General features: G+C 42.6%; 1 protein-coding gene across 5 annotated transcripts in view; it reads left to right on the forward strand.

Moving 5' to 3' along the window:
* The window catches only part of MSANTD3 (Myb/SANT DNA binding domain containing 3), a 36,290-nt gene extending 23,005 nt beyond the window's left edge, over positions 1 to 13,285 (forward strand). For all 5 annotated transcript variants that reach the window (XM_070250828.1, XM_070250829.1, XM_023629762.2 and 2 more), the window contains 2 exons: positions 201 to 651; positions 8,099 to 13,285. In XM_070250828.1, the coding sequence (XP_070106929.1) occupies positions 234 to 651; positions 8,099 to 8,508 (828 nt within the window). In that variant the 5' untranslated portion in view covers positions 201 to 233 and the 3' untranslated portion in view covers positions 8,509 to 13,285. The remainder of the gene's footprint in view (positions 1 to 200; positions 652 to 8,098) is intronic.
* The last annotated feature ends 950 nt before the right edge of the window (positions 13,286 to 14,235 follow it).

Below are 14,235 nucleotides of genomic sequence, written 5' to 3' on the forward strand. Positions count from 1 at the left end.
TAAAATCTTTTAAAAAAAAACGCAAATCCATTCTTAGTAACTTCTGAATGTTTTCCTGAGAATATCATAATTCAGCATGAATGGAAAAGAAAGTACTGTATTTCAGATAAAGGGATTCAAGTCAGGGATTAAGCTTAAGTGATTTGCTGACACTTTTATCGCTGGAGTTAGTAATTATTGTTCCAAACTTCCTTTTCCAGGATAGCTAACGGCCAGGAGAAATATAGTGGAAAATGCAAAACAACGAAATTATAAAACCTGCCAAATACTTCTCAGAATTGGAAAAGAGCATCCTGCTGGCTTTAGTAGAAAAGTACAAGTATGTGCTGGAATGTAAGAAAAGTGATGCCAGGACTATCGCCCTCAAGCAGCGTACCTGGCAGGCGCTCGCCCACGAGTACAACTCTCAGCCCAGCGTGTCTCTGCGGGACTTCAAGCAGCTGAAGAAGTGCTGGGAGAACATCAAGGCTCGGACCAAAAAAATTATGGCCCATGAAAGGAGAGAGAAAGTGAAGCGGAGCGTCAGTCCCCTTCTGAGTACCCACGTCCTGGGCAAGGAGAAGATCGCCACCATGCTGCCCGAGCAGCTCTACTTCCTGCAGAGCCCCCCGGAGGAAGAGCCGGAGTACCACCCGGAGGCGGCAGCCCAAGGTATCGGTCCCTGAGGCCGGCTTGCATGTTCTCCTTGGGTACCAGTTTGACATCCTAATTTTAAAATCCTCAATTTGAGGGAATTGATAAAAAATAAACTTTGATATCAAACTTGACTTTCCCAATTCAAAATCTCTGGATTATATAGGACATTCAAATCATACGGCACATAAAAACAAAAGCACTTGGTTATATCCTTGTGTCTATTAAAAGGGGCTCTCTTAACTCTCTTATCACTTAAGAATAAGGAAAAATAAGGGGCTACATTAATTCAGTTGTTATCAGTTAACAGTTGCTTATCTCAGCCTATCTCAAATATATTAAAGAGAGTGGCTTAAGGATTTGTATTCATTCACTCAATCTAATTTAAAAAAAAAATATTTTTGAGGACCCGTATGTGCAAGACACTGCATTAAGCCACTCAAAAGGCCACATTAAAATAGGGAACTATTTCAAACTTAAGAATTAAGTATAGAGACTAATATGGCAAACACCTGTTCAGCATTCACCCAGATTAAAAACCAGCATTTCTACCCATTATAATATTGTGATCCACAGTTTTGGTTTGTGGCACTCTTGCGAGCTTGAGAAATTTGGGGAAAAAATTCACTTTAGTTTTAATATACTTCCATTGAAAAAAGGAAAATAGGTCATACATACTTTTTAAGAAAGGAAAAGACTGTCATGTAATCGAGGATATAATGATAGTGTCATAGCTTTAAAAGGGGGGAATTAAGGGACTATTGAAATGCCTCCCAGCAAGAGGAGGGTGGAAATGCATGTAGATAAGTTGCCAATAATTCCTGTCTCTTTTAAGATAGGAATGGCCAGTTTATGTAAAGACTCATTGCAGTTTGCAGAAGACACACCTTAAAGCAGAGGAAGATTCCTGGGGAGGCCAGAGGGCTGCTGCTAAGGTGCTCCAAGGACCCAGGAAGCACTTGCCTAGGAAAATCTGATTCTTAGCTTGCAGGATGAGAAGTTCACTAGTTAGTGTCCTCAGAATAGATTGAGCTCTGAGGGACTGGTTAATTAAAAGTGTTGGCAGGGGGCAGGGCAGGGCCGGCCCGGTTGCACAGCGGTTAAGTTCACATGTTTTACTTCTCGGTGGCCTGGGGTTCACTGGTTCGGATCCTGGGTGTGGACATGGCACCACTTGGCAAAAGCCACACTGTGGTAGGCTTTTTATATGTGGTAGGCCACATATAAAGTAGAGGGAGATCGGCGTGGATGTTACCTCAGGGACAGTTTTCCTCAGCAAAAACAGGAGGATTGGCAGCAGTTAGCTCAGGGCTAATCTTCCTCAAAAAAAAAAAAAGTTGGTGGCATAGTGGTTAAGTTCACACGGTCTGCTTCAGCTGCCCAGGGTTCATGGGTTTGGATCTTGGATGCAGACCTACACACTGCTCATCAAGCCATGCTGTGATGGCATCCCACATACAAAATAGAGGAAGATTGGCACGATGTTAGGTCAGAGACAATCTTCCTCAAGCGAAAAAGAGGAAGATTGGCAACAGATGTGAGTTCAGGGCCAATCTTTCTCACCAAAAAAAAAAAAAAAGTCTCAAGAAAGGGTCTAAAACCAAGAATGTTACCTGTGTAGACTGAAAAAGATAACCACGTGAACTGAATACACGTTTTTGATTAGCACTTTTTTCCCCCCTGTGGGCACGTCATTCTGGGAACCTAAATTATGATCAGAAGTTTGCTTACTGATCATCTGACTAAGGTTAAGTCCAGGGAGCCAGTTGGGAAACCATAGTGGTTAATGTCATGAACCTCACACATCATTTTCTAGTGTAGGAACCCGTGTCTGAATTTTGATTCTTGAGTTCCCAAGCCAGAGTACTTCCCAGCAGACGGTGTTTCCATGCACACTGCCACCTCTCTTATCCCTCCCCATTCCTACGTCTGTGGCACATGGGGCACGTTGCTGATTGACAGTGTCCTGTCTTTGGAGATGTTTATAGCTTCAGCCAGTTTCTCTCCATCTCGCTGGCCTTGGAGTCATTCATTGTCTGTGAGGTGGTGAAGGGAGTGGTGCTGGGGAGGGACGGAGGTGAGTCAGCAGACCTGCTTTTCACATTGCCTCTGCTCCCTGGGAGATGTTGCCCGGGAAGATGCTGGGGTTGACTGCTTCCAGTTAACTTTGCAAATCTTTGATCTGGGTTATTGTGGATTGATTTCATAGGGTTATTCTAAGGAGACAGTCTTGTTTCCTCATTTTGAAATTCTAGGGTAGCATCTAGAAAGTTCGTTCCACAAATGTTTTTCTCTTTCTTTTTGGAGGAAATGATGTGCTTCATTTATGCATAAACGCAATTTATAAATTTCCAGCAAGAAGGGAAGACATATGGATTCTCAGTGTCCTTCCCATAGTGACAATTGCTAGAGACTCGCTCGAAAAAGAGATGTATTTTAAATTGGATGTTTGTACATATACGACACATAAGACTTCTCTTTTTGCTGGTGATTATTAAAGGACAGCCAAGTGTTCCCTGTGCCTGTTTCCAGATCAACTCTGGAGGGTCGTGGAGAACCTTGGTGCTCTGTCAGTTTCCAAAGTAATCTGTTAACACTAATAGTGAAGGTGCTGGAACTCTTTCTATACATTAAAACAGCTTTGAGGTCACCTCACTTGTTTTGTATTTCAGTTTACTTTCAAGAAAGAAAAAGACAGGCAGAAGTGTCAATCATCCCTTCTGGGTCTTGGTGGGAATAAGGTTGAAAACCTGCTATAAAGTTATGGCTCTCATTCCATTGTGTGTATTTTGACATATGGGCCCTGTGTGTGTGTTGCTTTAGTTAGCATCTCTAACTCTGTGCTGTCCAGTACAGTAGCCACAAGCCACATGAGGATAGTAAGCACTGGAAATGTGGGTAGACTGAATTGAGATGTGCTGTAAGTATACACACCAGATCTTGAAGACTTAGTACCCAAAAAAGAACGGAAAATATCTTACTGATAATTTTTATATTGATCACATGTTGGAATGATTTCATATATCACTAAAATTAATTTCACCTTTTTGTACTTCTTTGATGTGGCTATGAGAAAATTTAAATTATATGTGGCTTGTATTATCTTTCTATTGGACAGTTCTAACACGTCACGGAGGGCCTGTTTCAGAATTAGGTACGCAGAGATTTGTTGGAATTTGTTAACCAGGATGGAGCCTAGCAGCATTCCACTAGAGGCCTCCCTCCAACTATTTTTTGTGAGATGATTTAAACTTTGTCATCTTGATCATTGTCCCCTGGATACTGTTAGCTCTGTCAATGACTTTCTTGGGGTGTACATCTGTATTTGAACACAGTAGTCTTAAAATTTATGTTTAACACTTAGGACAGTATTTGCAAAAAACCAGTATTTTCCCCTTAAATATATTAAAACAATTTATACCCTGCAGATTTATGATATATGATAATTTGGCTTTATCTTCCATTATGTTTCGGGAACAGATTTGCAGAGCAAACTAGGGGAACCAACAAAATTTGCTAGGGGTAGTCGGGAGGGTAGGATGACTAAATGTCAAATATGTTTAAGAAAACTAAGCTTTCAAGTAGTACTCAATTATCTTAAGAGAACTGATATTTAATTTCATAGGCTATTATTTACTATAAAGCTATACTTGAGTAACGCAAACATGGGTACACAAAGCTATAATTAACACAAACATTTCTTAATAAATTCCATTATTATCACTCTTTAATCCTATTCTATTCTTTTGGGGTGGGGACTCCAGTACAGGGGACTGAGTTATATTTCCACTCATGGCACACTAGCACCATTGGTCAGTGAAACACCCCTCTTTTGTGCTACTTACATGTTTATTTCCTTTTTATCTACATTCACCACTGTCATTCTTTTTTCCTGTACCCTAATCATTCCAGTGTGCTTATGTGTTCTCTCAGTGTTCTGGAAAGCATGCATTGGCGTTTTGTGTGCACATATTTTAAATTTACATAGATTAAAAGTTGCGCTATAGATACCATTCCTTTTTTTTTTTTTGGCCTTTTTTTACTTAGAATGCTTTTAGGATCTATTCCCATTGCAGTGTGCAAATCTAATTCGTTTCTTTCACTTGATGCATAATATTCTGTGGTATGCATGCACCACACCTTATTTATCCATTTTCCCAGTCAGCCCTATTTCCTTTGTTCCGTTGAGAAGAGCTGGGGTTTGGCTTGTACATGGTTTCTTTCCCTTCCTTTTACTGCCATGGTAGGTTTTTCCTGCTGATGTTAAACTTGCTCAAATTGCCCAAGTGGTAAAATACCCCTTGACGGTGTTCTCCGCTCCCAGGAACACCCTTGGGCCTCCCTATCCATTTTGCACAAAATTGAGTTGTTTCTACATCAGGTGGCTTTGTTTTACCTGGGAGAGAGATTACATGGTGTATGTTTGCAGCAGGTTACATTCCCAGGACAGTCTTTTTCCAATTAGAGACGATTCTCCCCCTCTGAACACTTTAGCTTCCCTTCATCGGAGCTAATACTCGTGTGAAAGTTAATTAACCGCTCCATCGGGCTTCTCTAGTTTGAAGCCCCAGCTTCTGCCAGAGTCTTCTTAAGAGACCCGGCTTGCTTGCTTTAAAATTTGTATGTTGGCACACATTTAAACTAAAAAGAGTAGTTTTAAAGTGAGTCACTTCTCTGTTTCCAGGCATGAAACATACTGTCTTCATGTTCATAGCTCTAGAGAGAAATTTGGAGACCAAAATTTGGAATATACACCCGTATACTTAGTAATAGATGGTTTTGTAGTGGATACAACTTGGAGGCACATTTTAAGCTTCATAAGTGATCAGCTGAGCAGGTGAAGTAGTGAGAGGCTGGATGTGGTAGTAGTTGAGCTTGGATTTTGGAGTCATGCAGGCCTGGACTAGAGTCCTGAGTCTTTCAATGGGCCAAATGATTTTGGATATTGTTTTAGGTTTTCTAGAATAATACCACCCTCAGAGAGTTGTTGTAAGGATTAAATGAGGTAATGCGGTAAAGCACTAGCCCAGTGCCTAGTTAGCTACAGTCCATCATCATCATCTTCCTCCTCAGGCCTCTAAAGCCTGGAATTGTTGAGATAAAAATGAGCTTTTAGAAATTGGCAGAGATAAGTGGCATTATGAGGGCATGAACTTTAAAGACTCAGAGGAGTATCCAGAACTATCTTTTGGAATGAAATCAAAGAGAACAGAGGCTGAAGCTTCCAAAAAATGTCCGTTGTGTCCTGTCTTCAAAGAAGACACTTTCAGATCTAAGACTAGAAAGGAAATGGGTGAGGTAATCCTCTTTGCAGTTGATCACATCTGAGGGACCCTATTCTCAGTGGTAATCCTTGCCCAGTCCTTTGTCCTGTGCCTCGACTCTCGACTCAGAGCCCTGTTCTTTCCACAGCCAGGCTGTGTTGGGAGGGATGTGACCCATTTCAGCCAATTCATCCCACACACATTTCGCACATGCCAGGCAGTCTGCCAGGCCCTGTGCTGAGTTCTCCATGAGGGTGAACAGGAAGCAGTCTCTGTCTGCAAACTATTCAGAGACCTGAAGGGGAGGTAGTTAAACCACCAAGTGCTCTGCCAGAGTGGGCTCGGGAGGCAGTGGGAGCGTGAAGGAAGAATGTTTAATCGAGGCTAGAGCTGTTGGAGTTGGGGAGGATTCCTAGGGAGTTATTTCCATTATCTCTGGATGACACAGAAGTACTTTTAACCTTTTCTTTCAAAAGTAAGATTTTTACCTTTCTTTACTCTTACTTAGGGACTAGTTATGGTTGTTACCTAACCCCTTGGAGTGAAATAAGCTAAACAATAGCCATTTCCTTTTATTAACAGAGCTAGGTTTCCCCCAGTAGCCATTATTCCCGGCATCCCATCTTCTGGAATAATGGGGTGGACGTAATAATGTAATCACCTCTGTTAATAAATTGATATTTTTCTCCAAGGAAACAATTCTCATTATTGGAAATGTAAAGCTTTCCAAGAAAGCCTTGGAAACACAGCTAGAAGACTCCATTGGTTAGTGGAGTTAGTGGTTTCCTTGTTGAAACTCTCGAATTGATGCTAGTGTTATTGCCCTATAAAAATACAAGTGCAAACATGGCGCCACCAACAGTGGCATCATTTTGTATCTGTAAGCTCTTTTCTGCTTGTGTTCAAAGCTTCAGCCAATAAATATTCACCCACTGTGTACCAAATAAGGTAACTCGTCCCAAGGATAAAGGAAATGAATAAGGCATGGTCCCAAAATAATATTAGTGTGCGTTAAGTGCTGTAACAGAAGAGTCCCTATAGAGAAAGAGGAGAGCTGAAGTGTCACTGAGCAGGTGGCATTGACCCTGAATGAAGTAGGATTTGGGCGGAGGTTGAAAAAGAGAGACCAGAGGAGAGTGTGTGTTTGAGAGAGTGGGGGGAGGACGAATACTGAGCCCAACTTCAGGCTCAAGAATTATGGAGAAAAACGTGGTCTTTACGAATGTGAGTAGTTTGTGGTAGGATTGATGGGTGCACAGAGTGTTTTGAAGAGTGAGGGAAGAAAGATAAAGGAAGTTTGGAACCAGATTATGAGGGTTACTTATGGTGGACTGAATACAGAGCCAAAGATAGGAACCCCAGGGGAACATGAAGAGGTAAGAGGTGGGTGGAGCAAGTGTGAGTCCTTAAAGGAGACCTTAGAAGGAGCAATCAGAGAGGAGGCTGTAGAAAACTTAGGAGAGAGCAATGGATCAGAAGCTAATAGAGGAAAGAAATTTCAAGAAGGACTTGTCACATGCAAGGGAGAGGTTACATAAGAGGGACCTTGAAAAGTGTCTTTGAGATCTGAATATTGACCCCCAGATGGCCGTGCCCAGATGGAGGTAACAATCAGATGTAGGAGGTTGAAGAGAAATGGTGTGGCGAGGAAGTTAAGCCAGGGACACTCATCTTTCCAGGGAGGACGTTTGTAAGATGGCTATCCAGGGTTAGGGCCAAGACCTGGGACCAGGAAACAGAGCAACGGCCCCCTTTGTGGAGGTTGAACAAGTGCTCCTGGCTGAATGAGAAGCTGAGAAAGGGAGATGAGACTGAGGGAGAACTTAATGTGAAAGCCCATGTGTTGGCCTCGTACCATGAGTGTTCATTTGGAGTTGTGCACACTTCAGTTTGGAACTTACCTCAACGTACCAAGGTCACCAATTCTTCATAAGCGCAGTCTCTGACCACTCTTCTCGTAGGTCGCAGTTCTAGAAATGACATGATGAAACCCTTTTCCTTTACTTCTTAAGGGAAAATTGCTTTTGATTTATGGGTTTTTAAAAAGTCAGGTGTGGCAAGGGTGCCTGTAGACGCGCAGACCAGAGCAGATGCTATTTCAGATACATCCTGTAATGGGGGACCCTGTCATTGGAAATAGGATTGATTTACTCTCTGCCTGTAAAATCTTTGAACATATGTTTTCTGCTACTGTTTTTCAGAATCATTTGCTGTTTCAAATAGAGAACTGTGCGATGATGAGAAAGAGTTCATACATTTTCCAGTATGTGAGGGGACCTCTCAACCTGAACCCTCGTGTTCAGCTGTCAGAATAACAGCCAATAAAAACTACAGGAGCAAAACCTCTCAGGAAGGTGCTTTAAAAAAGATGCATGAGGAAGAACACCATCAACAAATGTCCATCTTACAACTGCAGCTGATACAAATGAATGAGGTGCATGTGGCCAAAATCCAGCAGATAGAGCGAGAGTGTGAGATGGCAGAGGAGGAACACAGGATAAAAATGGAAGTTCTCAATAAAAAGAAGATGTATTGGGAAAGAAAACTGCAAACTTTTACCAAGGAATGGCCTGTTTCCTCATTTAACCGGCCCTTTCCCAATTCACCCTAAGACTGTGGGGGCGGCTCCCTTGTAATTAATCTGTGTTGGCAAAGAAAGTCTGGAACAAGAACTTGCCGTCAGTAACCTGTAACAGAGGTACAACTAGGAGAATTAGAGTGGTAGTAGTCACTTATTTAAGAATACATTCAGGTAAACAGCTGCACCCTATGTACCCCTTAAGTGGCAAAGAAGCTGTTAGAGTCTTCTGAAAATGATCACCATGCGTGCTATAATTCTGAATGTAATGTCTCTTAATTAGAATTCCTACAAGAACCATGTGTGAGTGTTATTGTTGTATTTTTTAACCAAATGCAAGTGTGACTATAAAGGAGTGTGGCTGATTTTTTTTTTAATAGACATCAGAACTTTTCTATCCAAATGAATGCCCTCCCATTGAAAGTGGCCATCCCGGGAGGCCACACGTGTCTCTGGTGGTGAAGCTGTTGCTCAGAACTCGCTAGAGGTCTTTAGGGAACCTCCATGAGAGCTGCAGCACCTTTTTCATTTTTTCAGTGTCCCTTGAGTGTGGATTTTCTGTTTTTCAACAGCCCAGCGTATGGAAGGATATTTTCTAATGTGGCTCAAAACTGCCTTGTAAGGCCTTCCTTTCCCCAAAGAGGAGTTTCAAATAATGTCTCCAACATTGGAACTAAGGATGTAACCACTTTGAGGGAGAAATGTTCATTTAGAGTTCTACATTCTGTCATGTTTGTTTTATTAAAAGAAAAGACTTGCAATTTTATAGTCACACTGTGTATGTTTCTCAAAGGTGCTGCCTCCCACACTGTGCTCCAGTTTTTGCCTTTTCCCTCTGTAGTTTCCTCCCAACTTTGTACTACTGAGTTCATCATTTCCCCTTGTTTTTCGTCCTTAGCCACCTAAGGCCCTTCCCTCACCATGCTCATGGTGCTAGCTAATAGTGATGCTATGTCGTTTGCATTACACAGTTAGCATTGAGCTTTTTAAGAATCCATTACCAATATGTTTGGAAGCATGGATTGATAAATGGATATTCTGATTGAGCTGTGAGATGGCTTCTCCTGTAGCCTACTGTTAAAAACAGCCTTGGGACTTGGGCACAGCAGTAGCCGGAAGAAGCAAAGGGACGCTTCAGTGGCAAGGCAGGTCAGCAATTTCTGAGAATGAAATTTGAAGGCCATGTGGCGGGGAAGGAGGGGGATGTGTGGCAGAGGCTATATAGGGAGTGTAGGACTAGGAGTCAGGGCCTGAATTCTGAATTTGGTTCTGCCTCAAGTGCTCTGTGACCTTGGTTAACTCCTTTTAGTCCATGGCCACATTGTTTCCAGTCCATAAAACAAGGGAGTTGGTCTAGATAATTTTCAGAATCTGCTACGACTCCTTGACTGTGGTGTGGTCTGCAGAGTCTTGGATGGGTACTGCTGACATCATAATTGCCCGGAGGGCATGGGTCAACAGGGAGCAAGTGTTTACTGCATTGGCTAAGCCTCCCTCCTTCATAATTTTGGAATTTGGGTCCTGGGGACCATAAGTCCAGTAGAGTACATATATACTCATTATTTATGCACTGCATAAAACTTAAGTGAGTCTCAATTTACTTTATACACTGATATTTTAAATATCTTAGAGGAACTGGTTATTTAAAGGAAGCCTGTGAAGACTAGTCATCTTTGAAAGGAAGGATCCTTTTGTAAGGATTTGTGTTCTTAACTTAGTTTTTACCAAATGGACCCTTTAGAGAAGAAGCATCTGGATCAAGTCCCAAGCTTAAATGGTTTATGGGAGACAGCTGGACTCTCCATGCCCTTCTACACGCTTGGAATTCGGCTGGGGACCAGCAGGCCCTCAACACAGATGTGAACAGAGAAAAGTTTGCCATTGCTTCCTCTATGGATCCATCTGGAAATCTTGTTAATATGCAGATTCTGAAGTGGGGCCTCAGAGTTTGCGTTTCCTGTAAGCTCCCAGGTTTTGCCAGTTCTATTAGTCTGATCACCACAGTTCTGTGTAGCAAGGTTTAGAGGACCCTGTGAAGTTTTTACGAAAAAAAATAAAATTGGGTTAGGTACGTTTTTGTGTACAGCAGTGTGCCGGATATTGGTTTCCCTCAGAATTTACCACTTAAGCACACAAACAACAATGTAGAACAATGCAAAAAAATGCTCAGACACATAATGGAACTATAAAAGCATTGAACTAATTCCTAACTGAACAAATAAAGGATAATTAAACCAGCAGCCTAAAGCATCTCGTTCTACTGTTAATGGTATTTATGAGTTTATAACAGTAGTTTTCAACCGTGGCTATGCATTAGAAAGACTATTTTATAACGAATTAGTCCCACTGGGTCCCACTCCCTGAGGATTCTGATTCACTTGACTAAGGTTGAGGCCTGGTCCTCTATATTTTTCAAAGCTTTATGGGGGATTATGATACGTAATTGGGACTGAGAATCACTGGTGTAGAGTTCACAAATGTGTCTCAGTTGGTCTGGAATCCTGTGAGGTCATGCAGAAGTGAGGAAATGATGCTCAGAGAAGAACTACATGGCACCAGGCCCATAGCTAGTGAATGGCAAAGCAGAACCTCAGTCCCAGGTCTCTTGACTCGAAAATGAGGGGCCCTGCCTGCCCCTGCCCCTGCCTCATCCCTCAAAGCTATACCATGGGTTTGTTTTACCCTGAGAGCCAGATCACATCTGCAGGGACTTGGAATGCCTCCATTCATGAACAGGTGCATCCCAACTAATTTCACTTTTGAGCAGTTCCTTACCTGAGGTGGAAAGGCAATAACCATTTCTTGGTTGGTGCTCTAGAGAATTGACAGATAAATACTGAGACACAGTTCACCATACTCCACCCTGCCAAATCATGGACACAGCCCAGTAGGGGAGGTAAGGCTTGTACACAGCTGTCATATACTTGGTCAGTGTGTGTCTTCAAGTGCATATGTAGCTCAGAGCAGAGAGCTAAGAAGCTTGAAGGAAGGCCTGCTGGAGGAGGTGGCATTTGAGCCAAGTCCTTACGGTTGGCATTTTGGCAGGTGGAAATTTGGAAAGGAGAGGATCTTTGCAAGATGCAAGGTCCTGTTGAAGATTCAAGATGCTGAGACACAGAATTGAGAGGCAGTGACACACAGGAGTTTCCAAGTTGGGCAGTAACATGATCAAAACTGCTCCAGGAGGAAGATTAGAGGATGAAACAGTTTCGAGAAGACTGGAGTCTGATAGACGAGTTGGGAAGGTTGGCCCTGGTTAGGATGAGAGGAGAGGAGGAGCTAGAGGAGACAAGTAAAAACGAGGGAGACCAATGCGAAGGGCATTGCAGAAGTGGAATCAGGCAGGCTTGGCAGCTGATTGCTTTTGTTGGAGAGGAGGGGTAAAGTTGTACAGCTAGATGCCTGAAAGAATGATGCTGCCGGTTGAAATAATGGAAGAAAGGATGCATTTCTGGCTCTGACCCATCCTAGGAGAGGCCTAGCCACAAACTAGTGCAATTGCTTCCCACTCGGCCTCAAACTCTAGCGCCTCCTCCCATCTCCTCTTTGGCTGTCACCTTTTCGCTCTGACTTCTGCCTCGTCAGCTGCCTGTGCTGCCTCTTCCACCTTTTCATCTGACTCCAGCTGCTCCCTGCTGGGTCCTTGTCACCCACTCATTTGGTGCTGCCTCTGCCATCAGTGTCTCCATCGCAGCTGGTGGTGCGTCAGTGACCATCTCTTATAATGGCTTCACGCTAGAAAGATCAGAAAAGATTATTTCTTTACCTCAAGCTTCAATTCTTTTCTAGACGATTGGCATCCACAAATTTCATGTTTTTTTAAAATGTCCCATGTTATATAAAGGAGCATTGACTGACAGGGACTGTTAATCCCCATGTATGCCTATTACAACCTCTTTACAGAATCAAACATGGAACCCTACCCTATTATGCATCAAACATGTAGGAAATATTTTAAGAATTTTTCAGGGAGAATCTTAAAATGCACTGGCTTTCCCCCCATTTTTTTTTTTAAGAATGAGAACAGAGAAAGAGAGGTGGCATGGTGGAAGAGTGCATTAGAGTTGTCAACAGCCTCTGCAGTGTCAGGTCAATTACATCAGTATGTGGTCTGGACCAGGGGAAAGGAATGCGTCTGCCTCCTGGGAATGTCAGCAGGACCTGATAATTATATTTGGCGAAGCCATGAAGAGTGGCTCTGTAATGTCATTGCTAAGAATTACCCTTTTAATAACATTTCTAGATGTCTGAGCTTTTCAAATGGAATAACACTTCTTGTCTGCTGTGGCTTTCCTTTCTCTTGGGCTGCTTCCCAGCTCATCCTCCTCTTCTCCCTTGCCCTTGTTTTGCTATCAGTTCATGTTTTCTGTTCTGTCTTCTTCCCTCCCAGCCCCATTCCTCCAACCCTTCCTTCTGTACCCACAACAGCTCCCACTCTCCTCTGTTTTAGAGGTGGGGTCATGTGAGAATGTATGTGAGGGAAATATTTGCCAAAGGACAGCATATTCAACATCTGGTCTCAACAAGGTGAAGTGTGGCCTTAGACTTGCTTCCGTGCTGCATCTGCGACTTTTGTGTTGGTGGGACTCAGAAGTCATGGGAAAGGTCGCCAGTGATCTGTGACTGCAACAAGTTCTTTTCCTAATTGTGCCATATATTATGCCCTTCAACACAGTTTACTAATCTCTGCCTCAGTTTATCCATCTGTGAAAGTGGTGTGTAATACTTATCTACCTCCCTTGAATGTTGTGAAGGTTAGTCTATGTTAGTAAAGCACTTTTGAAATAAAGAGTCATGTAAAGCATTTTAACATTACTGTTGTCATTGTGATATGAATGTCCTCCCGTAGAGATGCTGCCCTGCAGGGGAAGTACCCCAGGTATATCATGGTTTAGGACCACCTAGTAGAGAAAACTTCCATAACAAATACAAGAGTGTGATTATTTCCCTTGTGAAAAGTTTCAACATGGCATTTTCTTAAACAGCCCTCTGGTTCATTTGGAATGAGATTCAATTTATAGAAGGGTGATTTACATAAGATTTTTAAAGAACATATCTATCGAACCTCTTACCCAATATAATTGTTGGATTTACAAGCCGAGTATCAACCTTACAGAGCAGTTTATCATCATTAGGTGGAAAACTGGTTTCTCCATTATCCAGATGCCCAGATTGGGTGTGAAGGTTCTCTCACGGTTGCCACTGATTGGAATGGACAAAATGGTGATCCCGCTACTTCTGAGGGAGAGGATCAGAAGCTCTAGTTCCGCTTGAAAAATGTCCTTACAGCACTGCCAGTGTGGGGGGAGGAGACTAACCGTGTATGTTCATTAAAGGGCTCAAAGTGAAGGGGTCTCTATCCGTCAACATGGGCTCCCTTTCTTAACTCCTGGAGACTTCCAAGAGACTTAATAAGTTTTGGTCTGAGTTTTCTCTTTTATGGGTTTGTTGGGGAAAAAATTGCAAACCCTGTTTTTAAGAAATTGGTTATTTTAACCAAACGGATACTTGTCATACTAGAAATACTGTAAGTAGCAAGGTAAGATTCCAGTTCTTTTTCTGTCCCATCATATGGTTCAGCTTCCAGAGTAACCAAGAAAGAAACTCAGAGGCTGGTGCTCTGCTGGTGAGGTGCATACGGATCTAAATCTTTATCCTTGAGTCTCAAAGAGGGTCTTTGGATGGGCTGGTATTCGACTTTCTGCAGGACTAGAGGGCGGTTGCTCCAGTCACTCAGCCATTGGGAAATCTGGGGGTAGT

The sequence above is a fragment of the Equus caballus genome, chromosome 25 (genome assembly GCF_041296265.1).
Source record: "Equus caballus isolate H_3958 breed thoroughbred chromosome 25, TB-T2T, whole genome shotgun sequence".
Taxonomy (NCBI): Eukaryota; Metazoa; Chordata; class Mammalia; order Perissodactyla; family Equidae; genus Equus; species Equus caballus.